Source organism: Pyrus communis, chromosome 11, assembly GCF_963583255.1.
Source record: "Pyrus communis chromosome 11, drPyrComm1.1, whole genome shotgun sequence".
NCBI lineage: Eukaryota > Viridiplantae > Streptophyta > Magnoliopsida > Rosales > Rosaceae > Pyrus > Pyrus communis.
The window spans coordinates 3,791,872-3,815,449 of NC_084813.1; the positions used below are offsets into that span (position 1 = coordinate 3,791,872).

The following is a 23,578-nucleotide window of genomic DNA, read 5'->3' on the forward strand; positions in this document are numbered from 1 at the left end:
TATCTACCAATTGGCGGGTGGATCCAATGGATTGAGATGATTTGTCTAGGAGGCTTACTAGAAGAACACTTGTTGGCATCATACCAATCCCTTGCAAATTGAAAAATGAACTTCTGGGGTGAGACAGGCGGTTGTTGACCATCGTTGAAGACAAGATTGTTCCTCCCTTTCCAGCAATACCAGAGAGTTGAAGCAAAGATAAGGTTCCAGGGTAAGCCATGTATGGTAGAACAGTGTGTCCTAAGGTTTATGGCCATCCAACTCTGGAAATCAAGAGCAAAGGAATGGGCAACTTCAGGAGGGATTCCAACACCATTCCAAAAGAAAGGGGACTGCCTACAAGACCTGAAAATATGATCCATTGACTCCTCAATATTAGGGCAGATTGGACAACACGGGTTATTAGTAAACCCTCTTCTAGCTCTCTGCACATTGGTGAGAATTTTCCCATGACCAATAGTCCAAAGAAAAGTCACTAATTTGGGTAGGAGCTTGAGTTTCCAAATGAAATTCCATTTCCAAGGAATGATATCATCATCGCCAAAGAGAGAGAGATAAGCAGTTTTCACTGAGAAGGTTCCAGAATTGGTGAGGCTCCAAATTACCTTATCTTCCCTATGATTCGCAATTCCAACATGTAAACTGAAAATATGTTCCACAATATCGGGGGGAAGGCAGGAGTATAACAATTCTACATTCCAACCATCATCAGTAAGGAAATCATCAACAGACCATTCAAGCATGTCAGCTGAAAGAGGGATGGTAGCAAAATTTTCGAGTACGCCACTCTCAAGCCAGTTGTCTTTCCAAAAATGGATTTGGCTTCCAGATCCGACTCTCCATCTCATACCATTAGGAAGGATTTGGGCACCAAAGAGGATTCCACGCCAAGTATGAGAACAATTAGTGAACTTAGCAGAGCAAGCACCCACCATGTCATAGTGTTTGAGATATTTTCCCTTCAAAACTTGTGCCCAGAGGCCCGGGTTTCTTTGCATAAGTTTCCAACCAGTTTTAGCAAGGAGGGCTTGGTTCATAGCATGGGTATCTTTCAAGCCTAAGCCACCCATAAATTTAGGCGTGGATACTGTCTCCCACTTAACAAGGTGAACCTTGGAATTATCCTCAGTGTGACCCCATAAGAAATTCCTGTTCAACTTATCAATTTTATCACATATGGAAACTGGGAGACGAGTAGATTGCATTGAGTAGATTGGAATAGCTGAGGCAACTGATTGTAGGTAGACAAGCCTACCTGCCATAGAGAGAGTATTGCTCTTCCAAGCAGAAAGTCGACGTTGAACTTTTTCCACAATGTATCCATACGTCTCTTTAGTGACTCTAGAATGCAGTAACGGAACACCCAAGTAGTGACCTAAATCAGAAGTGAGAGGAGAACCACAGATGTTGGCAATTTCAATAGCCTTACTTCGAGAGATATTAGGAGAGCAGTAGATACATGATTTATCAAAATTCACCTGTTGACCAGACACGGCACAAAAAATATCAAGGCAATCCTTCAATAATCTGGCTTGAGTTGAGGAGGCTTCCGCAAACAAAATAAGATCATCCGCAAAAATGAGATGAGAGACAGGAGGCCCATTGCTAGAAAGCTTAACTGGCTTCCATTTCTTAGTAGTGATGCGTCCATTAATGACATGAGATAGTTTTTCCATGCAAAGCACAAATAAATAGGAAGAAAGGGGATCTCCCTGTCTGATTCCACATTGTGGGGAGAAAGAATCAGTGAGCTCACCATTAACAATGACTTGGTAATTGACTGTGGTAACGCATTGCATGATGAGTTCCAAAATTTTCCCTCTTAGCCCAATCTCCCAAAGAACATCTCTAATAAAACTCCACTGAAGACGATCATAAGCTTTGGAAAGGTCAATTTTCCAAGCAATGAACCCTTTTTTACCTTTGGTGTTTCTGTACTTATGGAGGATTTCTTGAGCAACAATGACATTATCAATAATTTGCCTACCCGGGACGAAGCTCACTTGAGTAGGGCTAACAAGTTTATGGAGAAGCGGTCTCAATTTACCCATCAAAATTTTGGAGATGACCTTGTAAAGCGTAGAACACAGACTAATAGGCCTCAACTGTGTCATGCTTGTAGGGTTATCAACCTTAGGAATCAACGAGATGAAGGTGTTATTAATGTTATCAGGGAGTTGAGTTGTATTGAAACATATCTTAACCATATCACAAACATCCTTGTCACAAAGATGCCAAAATTTTTGATAGAATCTAGCAGGGATACCATCAGGACCAGGGGCCTTGAGTCCACCAATAGCAAACATGCAAGCTTTAATCTCATCATCTGTTACTTCCCCATTTAGGACGAATAAATCTTCACCAATAAGACAAGGGAAAAGGTGAGGCAGATTCTCCATAGTTGTCGTCGTTATTCGAAAGGAGAAAAGATCTTTGAAATAGTTGACAACAATCGACTTTAAAGTCTCTTTATCCTCTATCCAAACTCCTTCAGAATTATTAAGGCCTTCAAGTTTATTTTTCCTTCTTCGCACCACCGCAGAGAGGTGGAAGAACTTGGTATTTTTATCTCCCTCCCTAAGCCAAGTATTTCTTGATTTTTGAAGCCAAAAGAGTTCTTCTTGCTCAAGGATAGTACTATACTCAGTGGTGAGCTGTTTTTCTAAGTCAAACAGATACGGCACATGACTAATGCAAAGAGCCTTTTGGATTCCGCATATACGAGCTAAAAGCCTTCTTTTCTTTTGAAAAATACATCCAAAGACATTGTGGTTCCAACTTTGCAGCTCAGAAGAGAGAAAGATAGTTTTGCAACTAGCATCACCTTGAGCACTACTCCAAGTATCATTAACAAAAGGTTCAAAATCCGGGTGAAGCATCCACATAGCTTGGAATCTGAAAGCTTTCAAATCAGGGTTAGGAATATGTTTGGAATGAAGGCCAATAAGTAATGGGCAATGATCAGATTTCACTTTGGCAAGATGCCTAACATATGCCTCAGAGAAGAGGTGTCTCCAAGCTATGTTGCAAAGGCCTCTATCAAGTCTTTCCCAGACAATTTCACCATGCTCATTTTTCTTGCTCCAAGTAAATTTAGCACCAATGAACCCAAGGTCCACCAAGCTATTCCTAGAGCTCCAATTACCAAGACCACTATTTTTATTAACAGGCCTACCCCCCTTTTTCTCTGAACTATGAATCAATTCATTGAAATCACCTGCAATAAGCCAAGGCATGTTAGAAGCTGCAGAAACACCATCAAGATAAGGCCATAAGTGGCTCCTCACCCGGGGGCAAGGAGAAGCATACACCACCGTTAGCATCCACTGAATCTGGCCATCTATTACAACAGTAGTGATTGTTTGGGAGGAGCAAGCCACAACAGTCAGTTTCACAACCTCATTATTCCATAAAAGCCAAACACCACCAGAGAAACCATTGGCATCAACAACATAATAATTTGAAAAACCCAAACCTTTTATGACTTCAATTGCCCTCTCACCACTGATCCTGGGTTCCAAGATAGCAAAAATGTTCACTTTGTTCAATCTGACGAGATCTTTAGCAGTAACGGAGAAAAGTTTCCCTCCAGCACCTCTTACATTCCAGACCATAATCATCATAAAATCAGTAAGGAAATGGAATACCTGAGGTATGGACCCAATCAAATTGAGGATATTGGCGCCTCTACCAGAGTAGAGGTGGCACCCACCACACCAGTTTAAACATCAATCATGGCTTCTTGAAGCCTATCTTTCTCCACAGACACAAAGCCATCATTAACATGTCTTCCATTCTCCAGCAAATTCCCAACCGACATATCCGTATCATTTTTATCAATATCCGGCGGTTCATGCCCATAAATTTGGGTACTTTTGTCTGCTGCGTCATTGACAGCTTGGGTGTTCACACCACCAACTTCCTTGGGATTGCCTTTGATGACACTATTGCTAATGGGTTGCTCTTTCCCACTTGCTTCCTTCGTTTTGGGTTTCACTTTGTTGCCCTTGTTGCTAATGGGTTGCTTCTTCCCGCAAGCTTCTTCCAATGTGTAGCAGATACTGGTGTGGTGCTCGGCAGTGTTTAGGGATTTGTTTTGGGGTTCTGTTTTCACTTCGTTTTCTTTTAGTTTCGAGACTCTGTTAAGCTTGTTTTCAGGTGTGTGCAGGGAACGTTTGTTTCTGTTGGTTGGTAAGCAGCTTTCCGGCGCTGGCATGTTGAAGTTGCTAGGGTTTATTTTGGTGTTTTCTTTGTTTTGGGCTCAAACTTTTGTTTTGAGCTCTTTAGTTGCTTTTGAGGTCCTTTTTGTTTATGTGTATGTATTTAGGCCTTTTCTTGTGTAATTATTGTGTTGGAATAAAGCAACTTTTCACCAAAAAAAAAAAGTTGTGCATTAAATAATGTGGCACATTGTACACCATATAAAGTCTTGAAAACCCTCTTTGCCTTTCCTATGCCTTGTTACCTAAACACCAAACCCTAACTAAAGCTCTTACAGCCACCGACCTCTTGCTACAGTTAGAGTTAGCAGCAAACCCCCTTCCTTCTCGCTCAACTCTTTCTCTCCACCCTTTCCTCGCGCCTCATCCTTTCCCATCTCTTTAGTCTCTACTCACCAGTTTGTGAGCAACCCTTCATGCTTCAATGAAGTGTCATCCTCAAAACCATTTCTACATTTTCATTTTGGGATAAATTCGTGGGTTTGAGTCGGGCATGTGGTTGTGGTGGGTCGAAATCACTTTCTACCAGTTAGTTTCTAAGGTGGTTGTGGCCCTCGTCGTTTTAGTGGTTGAGTCGTTTCCTTGCTTCATATTCGAGTCAATCCACCTTCCAAGGGCTATAACTGTTGCGAATCTAGCTTGATACAGAGATGGTTGTAGACCCATGGCTATATTTGTTATTGAATCGCCTTCCAGGATCAATATGTGACAAATTTGGTGACTTTGATATATTGAAGATACCATTCTTTTGATTGAAAAAAGAAGACGAGATATCATACCATTCTCATAATGCGTAATATAATAATGTTCATAAAAGTATATTACGTGAAAGCCACTCATTACTACGGTTTGATGATATTTCTTTTCACTTGAAAGTGAGAGGTTTTAGGTTCGAATCTCGTGGATGACGAATTCAATACCATATTAGGCTGCCCATTGTGTGGCCTAGCTGATCTCGTCCTCTCCTTAGTGTAAAAATATCGATGTACTAAAAAAAAAGTATATTAGTTGAAAAATTCGGCCCCAAATTTAAAATCTTATCATTTAAATTGGATTGGTTTAAATTACGGGATTGACTATAATATTGCATGTATTTAATGATTAAGAAATATTCATTTGAATATGTGTATTTAATACAATTATCATTTGACTATTAAGGTAAATATTGTACTAAATACATGTAACTATTGCAAACAAATCCTTAATTACTCCTCTATTTTTTTCTGTCCAAAAAACCAACACATTATTGAAAAATCCATAAAAAATATTATTGAAAAATAAAAATGATATAATCAACAGCCTTTAAACTGCGCCGTTTTAATGGCCACCTAAATCCTAACCCTAATTAAATTAAGCGCGCCTCACGTTTCAATTGAGTTTGGTTTGGCTCACTGATGCTGTGCATCCAACATTGCCAAGTAAGAGATGAAGAAGACGGCAAGAAAGTTCGATGGAGGAGGGAGGTCCCTCTCCGAACAAAAGCAGAAGGTTCTCCGTTGTCGTCTGGAGACCTTCAAGCACCTCCGCTCCTCCTCTCTCGACGAAATCGTCCACCAACTTCGTACTAATTACAAAGACTACCACCGCGTCAAGCTGCAATCTTTCACCAAGTTCGTCCAGCAAACCCTAGACTCCCCTTCCTTCAAGCTATCCAAAAACCTAATCCATGTCAGCGACCTAGAAGACGACGAAGAAGATGAAGAAGTGGGCCATAGCAATTCCAAGAGGAGGCGGAAGGCCAATAAGATGGAGGAGAGATTGCAGCGAATGGAGACGGCGCACGTCAGAAGGATTCGCCAGAGCAATGGTGACCCTCCATCTTCAGATGATGATGATGATGAGGAAGAAGAGGAGGATGAGGATGGGGCGGTGTCGACATCGGACTCGGACGACGCCATTTACAGCGACAAAGTGGAGGCGGAGTTTGATGTGATGAAATCGAGCCTCCGGGCATCGTATATGGGATCCAGTAGCGCCTTGAAGCCCAAGGCGGCCGAGGAGAACAAGGAGAAGAATGTAGAAATTGAGCTTCCTGGTCGCGAGAAGGTTGGGCTAATGAGCGGAAATGGAGGGCGAGGGGGCCAAGAGACATTCCGAGAAGCTGAAGCCAAGGGATCGGTTTCCCGAGAGGTTGAGGTGAAGGGGAGTGAGGGGCCGAGGTTTAGAGACTTAGGTGGGATGGAGAAGGTGATTGAGGAGCTGAAGATGGAGGTGATTGTGCCGCTTCGCCATCCAGAGCTCCCGCGGTGGCTCGGAGTTAGGCCAATGTCTGGGATTCTGTTGTATGGCCCGCCCGGCTGTGGCAAGACCAAATTGGCTCATGCCATTGCCAATGAAACCGGCATTCCCTTTTATAAGATTTCTGCCACCGAAGTCGTCTCTGGTGTCTCAGGTATTACCATCACTCACTTCATAGTTTCAATGACTGAAATTTTCAAGCTGAAAAACCTTGTACTGTTAGGGTTCTTATGTTCTTGAAATTCCTTTTGTAAAATTGTAATATGTTGCCATGGCCATCATTAATTTTAGGTGCATCCGAAGAAAATATACGAGAGCTTTTTTCTAAAGCTTACAGAACTGCCCCTTCTATTGTATTTATTGATGAAATTGATGCAATTGCTTCGAAAAGGGAGAGTTTGCAGCGTGAGATGGAGAGGCGAATTGTCACACAACTAATGACTTGCATGGATGAATCTCATAGGCTTGTACAATCAGCTGATGCAGATTCTAACTCACAAAGTTCAGATAACAAGTCTGGCTATGTTCTTGTAATTGGAGCGACCAATAGGCCTGATGCTGTTGACAGTGCTCTAAGGAGGCCTGGTCGATTTGACCGTGAGATTGTTTTAGGCGTTCCAGATGAAAATGCTAGGGTTAAGATTCTTTCTGTGCTTACACGCAATCTAAAACTTGAAGGTTCTTTTGATCTTCTTAAAATAGCCAGGTCTACACCAGGGTTTGTTGGGGCCGATTTGAAAGCCTTGGCTGACAGAGCTGGTAACATTGCCATGAAAAGGATTATACACAAGAGGAAGAATGATATGTCTGTAGATACTATGGATGAAGAAGGCAATGAAGAATGGTGGATGCAACCATGGTTGCCTGAAGAAATGGAAAAGCTCACGATCACTATGGCTGATTTTGAGGTGTTCCGAAATTAACTACCTATACATTTTCTCCCACATATTTTGCCTTACATAGTTGCCTATGAGTTAATAACCAGTTATTCTGATTTGTGCATTAAATTCTCGTGGTAATGGTCTTAGCATGTGCATTTCTGCAGGAAGCAGTTGAAGTGGTTCAGCCGTCATCAAAAAGAGAAGGATTCTCTGCAATTCCTAATGTAAAATGGGAAGATGTTGGTGGATTAGATCTTTTAAGGAAGGAGTTTGATCGCTATATTGTTAGACGTGTTAAATATCCTGAGAACTATGAGGTAATTGTTATTTTCATTTTCTATTGTTTTATCTAATTTTGTTAATCTCTGTGTATATGTGTTTCTAGATTAAGATTTTGTTTTCTTTTTTATTCAAGTTTGTGTATCCTCGGAATGGCTGGTATGTTGTGTGCTTGTAAAAGAGTCATATATTTTTGTTAAAAAATGTGCCTTGGAATGGCTTGATATGATCTAAAAAGATCTTGAACATAATCACTGTTGATCAACACGAATCTTCTTTACCCATTTCTGCCACTTTTAAATTTTAATAATGATGCTTAACTCTCCACACTTCATAGCTCATTGTTATGGTGCATACTTCGGTAGAAAAATTATTTTCATCTGTATATGGTAGTTTTAACCCCATATTTCATTTTGAAATTATGTTCTGCAGCAATTATGGGTAGTGAAAAACGATAATTAATAGGATAACGTCACATTCCTTAGTAAGCCAATACCATTCACTTTTGCAAGTAAAAAGAGCCTAACATGTCACCTTAAACATATCTCTTTTGGTGAAATAGTTTGCTTGGGTGGGGGTTCTGATGGGTCTTTTATTGAGAACATACTAATCTACGTACAAGAATAGTATGCCAAACTCATGAGTTATTTTTTACTTTATCGAAAAAGTTGCACGCTTTGCTACAACATGAATATCACCAAAAAGAACTATCATGGAAATTTCATGTCATACTTGCTGGAAAACATTATGAACTTTTAGAAACTTAAATCTAAACATTACCATCATTGGAGACTTATTAATTTATTGCAGTACATGCAATACATGAATATTTACAGTATTCTATGGTATCATAGTGTTCAATGCTTCATACTGTATTTCTGTATGTATTTTACCTTAGTCTATTTATTTTTTTATTTAAGTCTGCAATCAAGTGGCTAATTATGTTTTTGAAATGATTTGTGGTTTCAGGAATTTGGAGTAGATTTAGAGACAGGATTTTTGCTCTATGGGCCTCCTGGATGTGGTAAAACACTGATAGCAAAGGCTGTTGCTAATGAAGCAGGAGCAAATTTCATTCACATTAAGGTCAGTCGTTGCTTTTCCCATTGAATGTTATTGATATATTGTCTTGTTAATGTAGGTCGCTGTAACAATGAACATTTCAATGTATGTTTTTGCATAATTTGAGAGGATCCATTTGGTTGACATGGCTTTTTTAACTGGTTAGGGCCCCGAACTTTTGAATAAATATGTTGGAGAAAGTGAGTTGGCAGTTCGGACATTGTTTAGTCGGGCGAGGACATGCTCACCATGCATACTTTTCTTTGATGAGGTTTGTGGTTCTCTTCCTGTTAAATGTTATTAATACTATCGGCTTCCATAGGTTTGGATCATTTCATCTGAACATTTAATCATATAAAGGAATAGATTACGGGATTATCATGATGAGTTGGATTGAATTATTGTAGTGTCATTAACAACAGTTGGTCCTACATAGTGCTAAACCTCATTTCAGATCACCATAACAAATTTTTTTGAGAAAGCTAAACTTTTAAAGCATTTTCTTTCACTTATTGACAGTATTGATGTCTAATTTCTCAATTGATTTAGCACTCTTTCTTATACAAAACACTGAATTCCTTTTTAAGTATCCAAATGACTGTTTGAAACTAGGTGACATAGGTTTCATGTCCTCTGGTATCCTGACATGGAAAAAATTTCATGGAAAATGTGTCCTACTTTTCATAGCCTTTTAAAGCTGTTTCCTCACTTATTGACAGGTTGATGCTTTAACAACAAAGCGGGGGAAAGAAGGCGGATGGGTTATTGAGCGGCTGTTGAATCAGGTAAATTAATTGCAAAGGCAGTCAAGAACTGACTGCCTAGAAAGTAGAAACTTACTGGTTTTTCATTCATTTATAGAATGAACTGACTGTCTGCAACTGCAGCTACTTATAGAGTTAGATGGCGCAGAGCAGCGACGAGGTGTATTTGTTATTGGTGCCACTAATAGGTAAAGCTCTTTGTTCATTCTTCAGTTTTAGTTGATATAAAGGAATATCATTCTGTACCTCTTACATGTCAAACCTTTTGTCAGACCCGACGTAATGGACCGTGCTGTTCTGCGGCCCGGTAGGTTTGGTAAACTTATTTATGTCGCCCCACCCACAAAAGATGAGCGTGGTTTGATCTTAAAAGCACTTGCGAGGAAGAAGCCTATTGATGCCAGTGTAGATCTGAGTGAGATTGGACAAAGGGAAACGTGTGAAAATTTTAGTGGAGCTGATCTTGCTGCACTGGTTCGTCTATGCTTAAATATGCATTCTATTCTTTTCTTTGTTTGTGACGTTAAGGTTAATATTTCATTTGGAGTTGAGTTTTCGTGACCTCTCTTGGATTGGTGGGGAAGAAAAAAGGGGGAGGAGATGTGATTTGGATTGTCTCTCACATATCGATTGATGCAGATGAATGAGGCTGCTATGGCTGCTCTTGAAGAGAAATTGACATTACCTGAGAGGATTTCACATGCATCTCCATGGACGATAAAAGAATCTCACTTTGAGCAAGCACTGGCTAAGATCGCAGCATCTGTAACCGACCAGGTATGGGTGATGTTTTGATTTTCATATGCCTAATGCCTCTCGACGAACAATTCCTCCTCTTTTCTATTTCTTTTTTCCGTACCATGATTTTTGAAGTTTCGTTTTCCATTACTGTGTACACAGCAAATGCAATACTACCAGAGATTTGGTGAGAGCCTCACAGCACCAAGAAACAAAACATAAGCCACAAAAATGTTCTTAGAGCAACGGTTAGAGAGAATGTGCGAGAAGAAGCAAATTTTGACGGGGATTATTAAAATTTTTTGAAGACGAGGGTTGGGTATTTATATTATTTGCCCATTTTCTTGTATTTATTCGTAGAATGTAAATTAGAATCGTGGCAACAGTTAAGAGAATGTTTGAGAACAAAGCAAATTTTGATAGGGATTATTTATAGGTAGATTGTTGCTTTTATTTTCGGGGATTGTTATTGTTACCCCAAGATTTCATTTGTTTACTCTAAGCCTTCTATATTTAAAAAGAAATATGCGTATGAGTGTATAATTAGATTTTTGGAGAGCGATTAATAGTTACTTGATCTTATATAGGCTCAGATGGTATTGCTAATGAAAGGAAGTTTAAGAATGTGCTGTTCAAATTGCCGTAGTTAATGACATTTTCGGATACTGTAAGGGGATCGCTTTTGGAAAGGAGATACGAGAAAAACTTTCAAAGGTTTAAAGTTATGCGAGGGGGCTATGGTTTGGTACCGCGGGGAGGTGCCAGATGTAGTGGTCGTGCAGCCGGGTGTAGGTGGACGGTAGCCCATGGCCGATGTCAGTGAGTTTGAGCCGGATTGGGCGAATAAAGTGTTTCATACGATGTAAATGTTTTTATTCGAATCTAATAAAATCTTAAAATACAATGATAAAGAATCAACAAGTAAAAAAGAAAGAAATGTACAAACATACAAGAAATGTGAGAGACATGATCAACAAGGGATCTGGTCAATAAACCATGTAATAATTTTGACAGGAAGCTTGATAAGAGAAACTGCAAGATTCGCTAATCCACTAAAACAAATGCAGCACGGGCACAGGCAACTCAACACCGTCCTGCAAAATTAAGATTAATCATCAAACAAAATTTAAAAATCTCATATATATATATATATATATATATATATATATATATAGATAAAGTTAGCAGAGCGTGCACATTGTCTGTGTAAAGTTTCTTTGTTGAAGGAAGGGCAAAAACAACAAAATAGGAATCACCCGTAAATGAATTACTACTCACCCGAAAACCCAGATGACAGCACCGAGAACAGACAAGACCAATGCGATCAAAGCAAAAGGCAAACCCAGCAAGAAACCCAATGGCCTGCAATCTCCCATGATTTTGATCGGATATAAATATGATCTCTGACGTACTACGCAGCCAAAACAACGCAAATCCAGAAACTTTCTCAAACCAAAACCAGATTTTTATTTTCTGATGATTATTGTTTGAGGAACTTGGAGAGAAAATTGTTCCTAATCACGTCTTCCGTAAGACACTTGGAGACTCCCTATATATATAAGCAGAGATGAATTTTCTGGGAATGTTGGTAGAAAGAGAAGATGAGAACGTTGAAGTTGTCTATCAACAAAGAAAGCCAGACTTGTGAACTAATTCAAAGTAAACAAGAAAAACCTACCAAACCTACTGGGACGCGGTATCATGCAACTGCCGCCGTTCCCGTGGAGGTTTTTATTCAAGTGATTGGACAAAGTTACCCTTTGCCAAAAGTTCTGTTTCAGTCTTGGTACGTGTTATTGTTGGGGATATTTCAGGATATTCGCTCTCAAGAAGGTTCCACTAGGTTTCTTTGTTGTAAAAAAGTCAGAACGCGACTGCCGTCTCAAGACGTGCGCAACCTCTTGGACGCGTCTCAAGATGCGCAACCTAGTTCTTGAACGAGGAAATTGAAAAAGATTTCAATTTTATAAGCAATTATTAGGTATGGTCTAATTAGTAGCATTAGGTTCGCTAATTTCTTGTTCACAATAGTTTAATTTTATTATTCAACTTCTTAGTAGAATATGGCGTAAGGTGTGAGTGTCAAAAAGAATGAGTTCTTGTTCTCGACGAACTGATAGCTTAGTGTATGAGTTATCATGTTGAGGAAATTCCGATTCTACTTGGCTAAGATTAAGAGTCCTAATAACATGCAATTACATTCAAGTAACCTTATTAAGACTTGACAAGAGTTCAATACCTATGAGGACGGTACCGAAACTCTAATCAGTTTGGAATATCCAAGGTATTAGTTAATAGGCCTGATATCAAGGGAGTATCGATATATATATAGGGAGGTCCATGCACTCATATTATTATCCTATCTTGAGCTAAAATCCTATTATGAAACCCTAGCAGTCATGGCTTCTTCTTCGTCCTCCACTTCGGAAGATAAGTTTATATCATATGGCGCCATAGCTGCCCTTTTTTTGGTCGTTCCAAAGCATATGATGCTCTGCTAAGTTAAATACCTTAGCTAAGATTTGTTTTGGGTTTATGGTGCTATCTCTGCGGAGTGGATGATGTTGGCAATCCTTGCTTGAAGGTTGCTCGTGCGACTGTTGCATTGTAGTTGACAATCTTGGTTTTCTTGGTCTGAAGTGCTGAATGTACCCTTGATAGCCTCGTTTGACTTCTTGACCACATGGTGATCAGACAATTTTTGATAACTTGATAGGATGAGTATTCCTTCATGAAAACAAAGGCGAGTTGTTTGAAACTGTCGATAGATTGTGTGGCCATAGTTTGGACCCAATCCTGAACTACTCCCTGCAAAGTCATGGCGCATCAAGGGTTTGTCTAGCTTGTGAAGTATCATGACACTTCGTTAAAGCTTCAGGTGCCGGTCTGGGTCCAAATATCCATTAAACAACGTGAGAACCTCTGGGGAGGTCGTCTCTGCTCGATCTCGTTTATGAATGGTGAAACATTCACGACAGCCGCTTACATGTGTAGTGTGTTCTCCAAGTTTCCTTTTGTTTTGAAGTCTCTAAGTTGCTCATGGAGCAACCGTTGTATGTCTCCAAAATGGATGGGTTGCCTTCCTTCCTGCAGCTTCGACGCTCTGCAATTCTTGGGTGGTCTGCGCTTTGCTTCCTCCAACTGCTGGACTGGAAAATTGAAGCCTGCTTCCAACGAACAGTCGTGTTGCTTATCTTCCTCATGGATGGTGCGTCGACCTGATTCTTCAGGCACGCCCCTAAAATCAAGGCTGGAGTGAACGGTTACGCGTGAACCCTGTTCACTACGAACACTTTCCTGAGGACGTAGCCGAGTGTGAGCACTTGCCCTAAACCCAAGGCGAGAATGCACTTCGTACAGGGGCCTAGCCTAGATTGAACACCTCGATATGCGATATCCTTCCGTGTCTGGTGGATGATGCCAAGCTCATTCCTTTGTTGTTGATGGATAAGAATTGCGTCGCATATGACTACTTTTCTTGATCATCTATGAATAGTGACTCTTGCTCAAAATCTCTTCCATATGTCAAGCCAACATCATGATCTCTAACGAGATTAGCATGAGAAGTTGAGTGATCATCCTCGTCTGTTGATTGAGGGCCATGGTGAGGCTTGCAACCAACTGAGTCAGTGGTTGCGGTGCCGTACAAGCCTGTCGAGCCAGCGATGGTTGTTTGACAGGAAACAAAATAACCTGTTGGGGCGCGCCTACGACGACTTTCTGCAGTGTTGTTGTGGCACCGCGACCACGGTGGTGCCGCACGATGGTAGCACCTGTGTCGGCGATTTGGGGCCTTGATGAAGTCGTGGCAATCCCGACTCGCAGCCAAAGTGGCCCCAATCCTCAAATAAAATGTGTGGTGGGAAGGTTGCAGAGCATACTAGGCAACCCTCAATGATAGTATCCACAGTCCTACCAGTTAGTAGTCCTGAATGTCCTATTGGTAGGAGCCCTTGTACGCCGAACACTTAAGAAGAGACCCTGAAGAGTCGACTTCCTGCCACTATTGGGTCTGGTGAAAGAGGGAGGAGGAAGAGGCATCGCAAACGAGAGAGATGAGGCATTGCAGTTGGGTTAGTGAAGGTTGAAAATTAGCATTTTAACCAAAAATGGTCTCTGAGATGACATAACTCCTCATTATAGTTCTGAGATTTGAAATTGCTACAGATTCGTAAGTCTGTCCATCACCAATCATTTTGATCATTTTGTGAAAAATCTCTGTTAAATAAGAACCAAAATAACAAGGATACTCTCAATTTAATAAACAATGAGCCAGAACGATTTGATAAAAATCAAGTGTATTTTTGTTATTTTCTTCTTATTTAATGAAATTTTTTCACGTAATGACTAAAATGATTAACGGTGAAAAAAATCAAAGACCAGTTATATCACTTTTAAATTTCAGAGATCAAAATAAAGAGTTATTCAAGTCTCAAAAATTATTTTAAGCTAAAAACCCGAAACTTGATGTTAAAATAGGGGTGGGCACGATGCGGTTATGCTCGGTTCCACCCTCAAAATGGGATCGGAACGAAAAAAGTTTAACGGTTCGGTTCGGTGCGGTTTCACTTAAATTTATTACTAAAATCGTACAGTTCAGTTCATGATGGTTTCGGTTCGGTTCATAGCGGTTTACTGTTCTAACCAAAATTATATATATGTTTTTTCTAATTTTCTACTTCTAATACCAAACACATATTTCAACCACAAATTCAAGTAAATTTGAGTTTCCACTACTAGATCTACAAGATTTGTGACGAGAAGATAGAAAGTGTGCATATAAATATAAATCAAAAGATAGAAAGGCTCATATCAAGACCAAAGTGTAGATCTTAAATTAAAACTAAAATGTACATAATGCATAATACACTGGAAAAGAATGGAGAAAAATAATGTAGGGAGAGAAAAGTTATAAAACAACAAAGGGGGGAGAGACGTGAAGAAAAATATTGGGCTTATGCACATGGTCTTCTTGGAAAAATGTCTTACTTATATAAAAATAATAATAAAACAATAATTTATATTAAAAGTGGTTTGGTCCAATTCCTCCGGTACTTAATATTTCCAAACCGGAATCGGAATTGTTTGAAACTGTTTGGTTCAGTTTTTGTTTCGGTTTTGACTTTTTTGGTCAACGCAGTTTTTTATGGTTTTTTTTTGTCACGGTTCGATTCGATTTTCCAGTTTAACGGTTTTACGCCCACCCCTACTTAAAAGTGGAGGGCAAACTGGGAAGCTCAATGACAAAAATTTGTAAGCTGGGTGTCACATCCCGGCCCTGGGGCGGACCACTTCCCGGACCAGACTCCACTACCGTAGCACGATATTGTCCGCTTTGGGCTTACCATTCCCTCACGGTTTTGTTTTTGGGAACTCACGAGCAACTTCCCAGTGGGTCACCCATCATGGGATTGCTCAAGCCTCCTTCTCGCTTAACTTCAGAGTTCCTATGGAACCCGAAGCCAGTGAGCTCCCAAAAGGCCTCGTGCTAGGTAGGGATGTGAATATACATTTAAGGATCACTCCCTGGGCGATGTGGGATGTCACAATCCACCCCCCTTTAGGGGCCCGACATCCTCGTCGGCACATACGCGACCAGGGTTAGACTCTGATACCAAATTGTCACATCCCGGCCTGGGACGGACCACTTCCCGGGCCCAATTCCACTACCGTAGCACGATATTGTCCGCTTTGGGCTTACCATTCCCTCACGGTTTTGTTTTTGGGAATTCACTAGCAACTTCCCAGTGGGTCACCCATCATGGGATTGCTCAAGCCTCCTTCTCGCTTAACTTCAGAGTTCCCATAGAACCCGAAGCCAGTGAGCTTCCAAAAGGTCTTGTGCTAGGTAGGGATGAAAATATACATTTAAGGATCACTTCCCTCGACGATATGGATGTCACACTGGGTAAACTCAAATATAGGTGCAAATAAACGCGCAGGGAGTTAACAACCAAATTACGCGAAAACGTTTCGCTCTGATCCCGCGGACCAAACTCTGTCCGAAATTCGAATATACCTCCCCTCTTATTTCTCCACCGCCAAACCATCCTCCTGTAACCAACTCCAATCATTATCATCACAGTATTACTCTAAAAGATAACGTCAACCGAACCCCAAGAAATCTACTTTGATTTTAAATTTAATCTGGAAATTGAAATCTCAACAGTCTCCCGTCTTTCCCATTCGATTTTCCCCCGCTTTCTCCCCTCTCCAAACACCTACGAAGTTCGAGCTTCGAGTGCGATGGAGATGGCTATGGAGGACGCCAGCTCTCACTCGCTTCTCTTCGTCGCTCGCTACGCGCTCCACTCTGACCGACGGACTCCGCGCTTCCTCAAGAATCCTATACAGAGTACGCCTCCATTATCTACTTTTAGAGTTTCCTCTGCTCATTTCTAGATTTTCCTACTTTTAGGGTTGTTATTGCCGTTTTCGGTTTCTCTGTTGCTCTATTTCTGCCGGAATTTAAAGAATTGGGAACGGAAGCTCTACGGTTACAGTGAATTTTTGTGATTTTGTGTGTTTCGTTCGGGTGATTTTGAAAGTTCTATGATCTTTGTGATGAACGGAGTTTCGTACATGAATTCTAGGGTTTCTTGAAGCTTCTTGAGTAACTCTTGGGAAAGTTTGATTTTGAGTTATTGGGATTGAAAGAAGTTCCTGTAATTTGAGTTTTATCGAGTTTCATATGGTTGTTGAAAGCTCTCTGTCTATGGATGGATACGGGTGGATATATTCGAATTTGAGCTTGGATCTTGGCTGGTCTTGAAGGAGCTTTTGCAGTCGAAGTTGAACTTGGTTTTTTTCAAGGAAACTTTGATGGCGGGAAGGTGGGACGTTGGGTTTCCAAAGACTAGCGCTAGTAGTCTTAGAGAGCAAGCAACTAGAATAATTCTTCGCAATGTGAGGTCACAAGGGCACACATATGTCGAGCTACGAGAAGAGGGGAAAAAGTTCATTTTCTTCTGTACTTTGTGCCTTGCGCCATGTTACAGTGATAAGGTGTTGTTTGATCACTTAAAGGGTAATCTTCACAATGACAGGTTAGCTGCTGCTAAGGTTACTCTCTTGCAATCGAACCCGTGGCCTTTTAATGATGGTGTGGTTTTCTTTCATAACTCAAATGAGACCGATAAGCAGTTGGTGATTCCAGATGGCAATAAATGTAAGATTTTGGAGTCTCATGACAATGAAAACAATCTTGCTGTTGTCAAATATGGGGAAAATTTGATATCTAATGGCAATGAGCATTTTGGTGCTGATGGTCATGAATGTAATGAGCATTCTGATGGAGTGAATTCCTCTGTGGTGATTCCTAATATTCTGGTTAGGGATGAAATTACTGACATAGAAGTGAAGCAGGTAGGTTTTGGACAAATTGCTGCAAGGTTCCTCGAGAAGGATGAGGTGTCAAATTTTATTAGTAGAATATGGTGTGAATGGTTGGGGACAGGGACAGCTAGCAATGATTTACCCAAGGTTCCGGAGAACGACTTTGCTGTTGTTACCTTCAGTTACAATATTGATTTGGGTAGAAAGGGGTTACTTGATGATGTAAGGATGCTTCTCTCATCCAGTCCTACAGAAGAAACAGAGAATGGTGAAGGCAGCAGCGGTAAGAGAAAGAAGTTCTTCTCTGACCCCAAGGATATTAGTGAATCTCTAAGTAATCAGTTTGATTCGTGCGGGGAAGATTCATCTGCTTCCAGTGGTGCAACATCAAGATTGCTTTTAGACCGGTATGATGATCAGCTTCTGCACACAAGTTTTATTAACAAGTCAATGAGGAGAGAGTTAAGACGGCAGCAGCGTTTAGCTTCGGGCAGAACGTGTGATATCTGTCAGCAGAAGATGCTTCCTAGGAAAGATGTAGCAACTCTCATAAATTTGAAGACAGGAAGGCTTGCTTGCAGTAGTCGAAATGTGAATGGGGTGAGCCCTAAATAACTTGCATCCTCTTCTTTCCTCTCCTCCATGCCCCCACCCATTGCTGTACCTCGATCCCTTTAAAATTGTAAACCTATGTATTCAATTCTGCAATAGAGTCTGTTTCTCTGTATCTTTTTTTTTTTCCTCAAAGAAGGTAGTTAGCATCATTTTGATACATGCGCATGCAGGCTTTTCATGTGTTTCATACTTCCTGCCTTTTACACTGGATACTTCTGTGTGAGGTTGAGATGATCACAAATCAGTCCGCTAGTTCAAAAGTGAGAAGAAGATCTAGGAGAAAAACTGCAGCCAAGTGCAATGGAAAAGATGGTCAGATGGTAGCTTTGAGCTCACAAATATATTCTGTATTCTGCCCAGAGTGTCAGGGCACTGGTATCCTCATAGATAAAGATGACCTGGAGAAACCAAATGTCCCTTTGTACCAGGTATTCCTGTTACACGACAGTTACGTGCTTGAATTTAACTTTATTAACTTTTGGCAAGGCAAACTTATTATATTTTCCATACCTGTGATAGAGCATGCACATGATGATCAAAGATTAGAGAAGTTATGTAGAGATAAACCTTTTCAGAAAACTCGCTTTTGATATCTCAGATAGAGCTAGGCAGGGAAAAGACCTTATCAGTTTGCTTTCTCTAATCTGTAGATTTTTTGTCTATGTCACAGCTGTTCAAGTATAAGATAAAGGTGAGTGATGCACGTAGAGCATGGATGAAGAGTCCTGAAATGTTGGAGAATTGCTCGACGGGTTTTCATTTCCCTTCCCAATCTGAAGAGGGAATCGAGGTTTCTGTAGGTTACTTCACCTGATTTCCTTTATAACTGAGGTTAAATAGAGTCATAGCAAATTCAAGTTTTAGCTTTTTGATTTGTTTGTGCCAGGAAAAGGTGAAACCGTTGAAGTTGCTGCATTTCTACAGAGCAGATTGAATAGAGTTGCTGTCTGGGAACCATGCAGCTGTTTGTTGTGATTGGCCTCGCGATTCTCATGAGTAGGACTTGGGAGCGGACAGACAGACGTAGGTGGTGGTATGCGGGCTGTTAGCTTTTGTGGATAATTTGGATTAGTTTGCTTAATGAGATATGTTGTACATACCTGTTGCTAACACGGGTACATAAATGATGCATCTGTTGTATACATTGTGACGCGTAGGGAATTATCTGTATCTATATTTTCTGTGGTAAGTAGATTTTGTCATGTGTTTGAGGCCAAAGATGCGGCTTCTTGTTTGACAGATACGAATAAACAGTTTCTATCATCGTAAATAATGTAACAATAATCACAGCAGTCATAAAAACTCGCCCATTCAAATGGATTTTCTTTTGTGTGCCGCCACAACCTATCACCACAACAATCATCTCCACCACCTACTATCTCCATTACCACAACCATAATTGCGGCTACACCTACGAGCATGTTCATTTTGTGATTAAATTTTGGCAATTGTTTTTATACTGCTTTTCATACTCAAAACACTTTGAAAAATACAATTTATTAAATATTCGACTAATTTATTCTACTGCTGATTATTCTTAAAGCATAATGACATCATTTTTTTTTTAAATAAACATTAATCTCAAACTTGCCTTTAGCAACATTGAGATAGTAACGCCCATAAACATGAGAAAAGTTTGAGTCAACAACAAGATTTGAGAAGAACTTGTATGGCACGAATTCATTCTCACATTTACATTTCGTACCAATAACAAAAAGGAAAACTAATGAAAATGACTCGAAAACTTTGAGTTTTAACGATAAGGACAAAATATAGAGTAAAGTGAATAGTACCAAGTTTGATTTTTTAGTGTAAAAATGTGGTTTTTTTTATTAAAATGATGTGAATTTTTCGTTAAAACCCCCATAACGAAAATACCATATGAAAAAATAAGTTACCATATATTTTAATATTGTGAGTACGAAACGTGACGTCGCGGTGTCTTGTGTGCAATGAACTGGCCCCTTCACAAACATGAAACATAAAAGATGAGAGAGTCACATGAAACATAAAAGATGAGAAAGTCTGGGTTGGCATAGTACACTGCAAAACCCTAACCCCTAAAATTCACAATTTCTCCCAAAACCCTCTACGAAATTAGGGTTCAATGATTAAGCTTCTTGGTTCAAATCCATGGCGTGGTAATGTCATTTCTGGGAGTTCTCGTGCACTGTTGTGCTCAATTGAGGCCACGGCCTCCTCTCCAGCCCCGTTTGAGCCTTTGTACGTTAGGATTTCCAGGGCCAGAAATCCGAGGGTTTCCATTGTACCGATTCTCAATCAGTGGGTCGATGAAGGGAGAGATGTCAAGAAATGGGAGCTCCAGAGTTTCATCAAGCTGTTCAAACGTCGCCGCTAAAAGAAAAAGAAATGATTATAGTGATTTCTTGTATAATATTGTCAAAGAAATTGCATTGAATGTGAAATGGAGTCAATGCTAGCATATAGATTTCAGTCACAGAATCCGGTGAGATTAAATTTTGAAGAAAATATTCGTATAGAAAATATTATGATGGAAAATAAATAACCCAATTTATAAAATTTAAGAAGTCTGAGCTCATTTACATATATACTGCAGGTTGTTGACATGAAAATTGATTATGACATGAACTCTGATAATCCATAGTCATTTTCGGAGAATCGTTAAATTGTTTTTAGCAAAAGATAACATTGTTTCAATGGACAAGCGGATATGATGACTGCAGGTACGTGTAGTATACATTTTATTTCCTTATCAAATAAAGAGACTGCCATTTAACAAGTGGTTGAAGAAAAAGCACCGTAAAAACAACACTTTGTTCTGGTACATATGTTTTACACTGCTAGATGTGGATTGTTTTATCGTCTCTAGGGTGGTTGTCATTAGTATATTTTCAAGTGTACTTGGGTTGTATCCGATAGATGCTCTCTTTTTGTAATATTTACTTATTGAAGTAATATTTTAAAGACACTCTGTTTTCCCCTTATAACTTTCTACTGTCATCACTCTGCTAAGAATGCTATAGCTACTAGAATGTACACGTTGCAACCTGTAAAGTTTCTCAAGACCACGCTTTTGAAAATGTAATAATACGAAGCACAAATTCATAATAGACGTAGGTCCTTTTGTGGATGCTAATGAATGCATGTGTGTTGATGACGGTGGTAAATGATTCTGGTTATGTGCTTTTAATTTCTTAGGAAGTTTTTGCTTAAGCAATGGTCAACTGAAATCATTTCTATTTGATAGTATGTGTTCTGCATGTTTTTAAACAGATGGACCCTGAATTGTGACCAATAATATATTAAAAGATGAAACTGGAAGACCCTGAATTGTTATTTCTTTTAGATTTCAGAATGGATGAGTGATTCACAGAACCAGTATCTAACTCCGGGAGACATTGCGGTTCGGCTAGATTTGATCTCAAAAGTCTATGGCCTACAACAAGCTGAGGCGTACTTTAATAGCATCCCAGACCAACTGAGAAACTTCAAGGTGTATGGTGCTCTTTTATTCAGCTATGTAGAGAATAAATCTTCAGAAAAGGCTGAGATTATTTTCGAGAAGATGAACGAATTAGGTTATTTGAAAGGATCATTAGTTTATAATGCTATGCTTACCCTCTATTCTCAGATAGGTAAACATGAAAAGCTCGATATTCTGGTAAAGGAGATGGAAGAAAAGGGCATTGATTATGACAGTTATACATTGAAGATTCAATTGAATTCGTATGCAGCCATTTCTGAGACAGACAAGTTGGACAAGGTTTTAATGAAGATAGAAGCCGATCCTTTGGTCAATGTAGACTGGAATGGTTATGTTATTGCAGCAAATGGTTTCTTGAAAGCTGGCTTATTAGAGAAGGCTTCAACAATGCTTAGGCGATCAGAGCAACTCATTGGCAATCAAACAAATAAATTTGCATATGAAGTCTTCCTCAATTTATACACTGCTATTGGGAATAAAGATGAGGTTTATCGTATTTGGAATATATACAAAAATAAGGTGGGATTATACAATTCTGGCTATCTTTGTATGCTAAGTTCATTATTAAAGCTGGGTGACATTGATAGTGCTGAGACGATTGTGGAGGAATGGGAATCTGTGGCCAAGTTTTTTGACATACGAATTCCCAACTTGCTGATCACTGCATACTGCAAGAAAGGTCTTTTGGAGAGAGCCCAATTATATATAAAGCGGCTTGAAGAGAGCGGTAAGGAGCTGGATGCAGTCGCATGGACTCGTTTGACAACCGGATATCATATGGATCGTCAGATGGGTAAGGCAGTGGATACGATGAAAAAAGCAATATTGGTAAGTCGACCTGGATGAGAAGTTCAATCATCTAACCTTCGCTGCATGTCTTGAATACTTGAAAGAGAAGGGAGACGTGGAAGTAGCATAAGAGCTTTTGAGATTAATTAGACAAAAGGATTATTTTTCAGCTGATTTGTGTGATAAATTAGATAAGTATGTTACTGGTGAACCTCATAAGAGAGATGAGGAAGTATCAGAGGAACTTTCGAGATTATTGGAAGCGAGTGATCATCTTACATTCGATTCGTACGATAAAGTAGGAGATTACACATATGATGAATCTCAGGTTATGGCTTTGATAAAGTGAAAGAGGATAGTAATCTGGGAGGATTTGAGAAAATCAAATATTGTGGAAAGGGGTTGATAGCACCAGTTTTCAATCTGTAGAAGGGTTTGTTTTGTTCCATAACCAACAAAAGGTGATCCATGCCATATTTTTTTTTCAGCAGAACTGAAGGAAGGTTAGTTCTCTTTCGTGTTATCGTTGTATTTCAGGAGGATTGAGTACGTTTGTACAGATTTTCATTTAATCTGCGAAAATTTTAAATGAGTTGACAATTCAAGAACAATGCGAAAGAGGAAATGAACTGTGGATTGTTCTTTTCTTCATTGCTCGTTGGTCATGATCGGTTCCCAAAACATATAATCTTATGTGTGTTCTGTAATTAAAACTTATAGAAGTTAAAATGGCATTCTGATAAATTATAGTAGCTTTTATTTACTGACTCAGAGAATGCAATACTGAATATCCTAATTCTTTCGCACGTTGTCATGTAGAAATCGCGTGATTGGTTGAGAATACTGTCACATTGGTATTCTAGTTGGAGAAATCTTTAGTGTTGGGAACACCGTCCGGTACACTAAGTGTTATTATACAAGTGGTTAGAATTTTTTTTTTTTAAAAAAAAATATTCAACTACTTGTATTATGACACTGGGTGTAACGATTATGTTCTCGTCATTTTGAAAAATCTCTCTAGTTCGACGTATGTTTCCATTGGAAAGGGATCTTCTCCGGATCCTTTCTTCCTAATCCATCAAGTCCAGGGATCCGGGCCGTTGAAATGTGATCTAACGGTTACAAATAGGGGCTTACTTTAAAAGTTATAATAATTTTAACCGTTTGATCAAATTTCAATAATCCGGATCT

General features: G+C 39.6%; 4 protein-coding genes across 4 annotated transcripts; 3 read left to right on the forward strand and 1 right to left on the reverse strand.

Moving 5' to 3' along the window:
• Nucleotides 1–5,588: 5,588 nt before the first annotated feature.
• LOC137707853 (cell division control protein 48 homolog C-like) lies at nucleotides 5,589–10,718 on the forward strand. Its single transcript, XM_068446779.1, has 10 exons — nucleotides 5,589–6,612; nucleotides 6,750–7,366; nucleotides 7,504–7,656; nucleotides 8,588–8,704; nucleotides 8,847–8,951; nucleotides 9,400–9,465; nucleotides 9,568–9,632; nucleotides 9,717–9,918; nucleotides 10,084–10,221; nucleotides 10,345–10,718. Exons 1-10 carry the CDS (start codon nucleotides 5,646–5,648, stop codon nucleotides 10,402–10,404), a joined length of 2,490 nt encoding a protein of 829 aa, XP_068302880.1. The 5' UTR covers nucleotides 5,589–5,645; the 3' UTR covers nucleotides 10,405–10,718.
• A 299-nt stretch (nucleotides 10,719–11,017) lies between these two features.
• On the reverse strand, nucleotides 11,018–11,840 carry LOC137707854 (signaling peptide TAXIMIN 2). Its single transcript, XM_068446780.1, has 2 exons — nucleotides 11,461–11,840; nucleotides 11,018–11,276 (listed from the first exon to the last, which is right to left on the reverse strand). The coding sequence occupies exons 1-2, from the start codon at nucleotides 11,556–11,558 to the stop codon at nucleotides 11,153–11,155; spliced, it is 222 nt and encodes a 73-aa protein (XP_068302881.1). The 5' UTR covers nucleotides 11,559–11,840; the 3' UTR covers nucleotides 11,018–11,152.
• Nucleotides 11,841–16,246: 4,406 nt separating this feature from the next.
• Nucleotides 16,247–19,408, forward strand: LOC137708224 (uncharacterized). The gene is made up of 4 exons (XM_068447256.1): nucleotides 16,247–18,117; nucleotides 18,303–18,560; nucleotides 18,803–18,928; nucleotides 19,019–19,408. Exons 1-4 carry the CDS (start codon nucleotides 17,005–17,007, stop codon nucleotides 19,064–19,066), a joined length of 1,545 nt encoding a protein of 514 aa, XP_068303357.1. The 5' UTR covers nucleotides 16,247–17,004; the 3' UTR covers nucleotides 19,067–19,408.
• Nucleotides 19,409–21,472: 2,064 nt separating this feature from the next.
• Nucleotides 21,473–22,736, forward strand: LOC137707800 (pentatricopeptide repeat-containing protein At2g20710, mitochondrial-like). Its single transcript, XM_068446718.1, has 2 exons — nucleotides 21,473–22,391; nucleotides 22,579–22,736. Exons 1-2 carry the CDS (start codon nucleotides 21,473–21,475, stop codon nucleotides 22,734–22,736), a joined length of 1,077 nt encoding a protein of 358 aa, XP_068302819.1.
• Nucleotides 22,737–23,578: the final 842 nt, after the last annotated feature.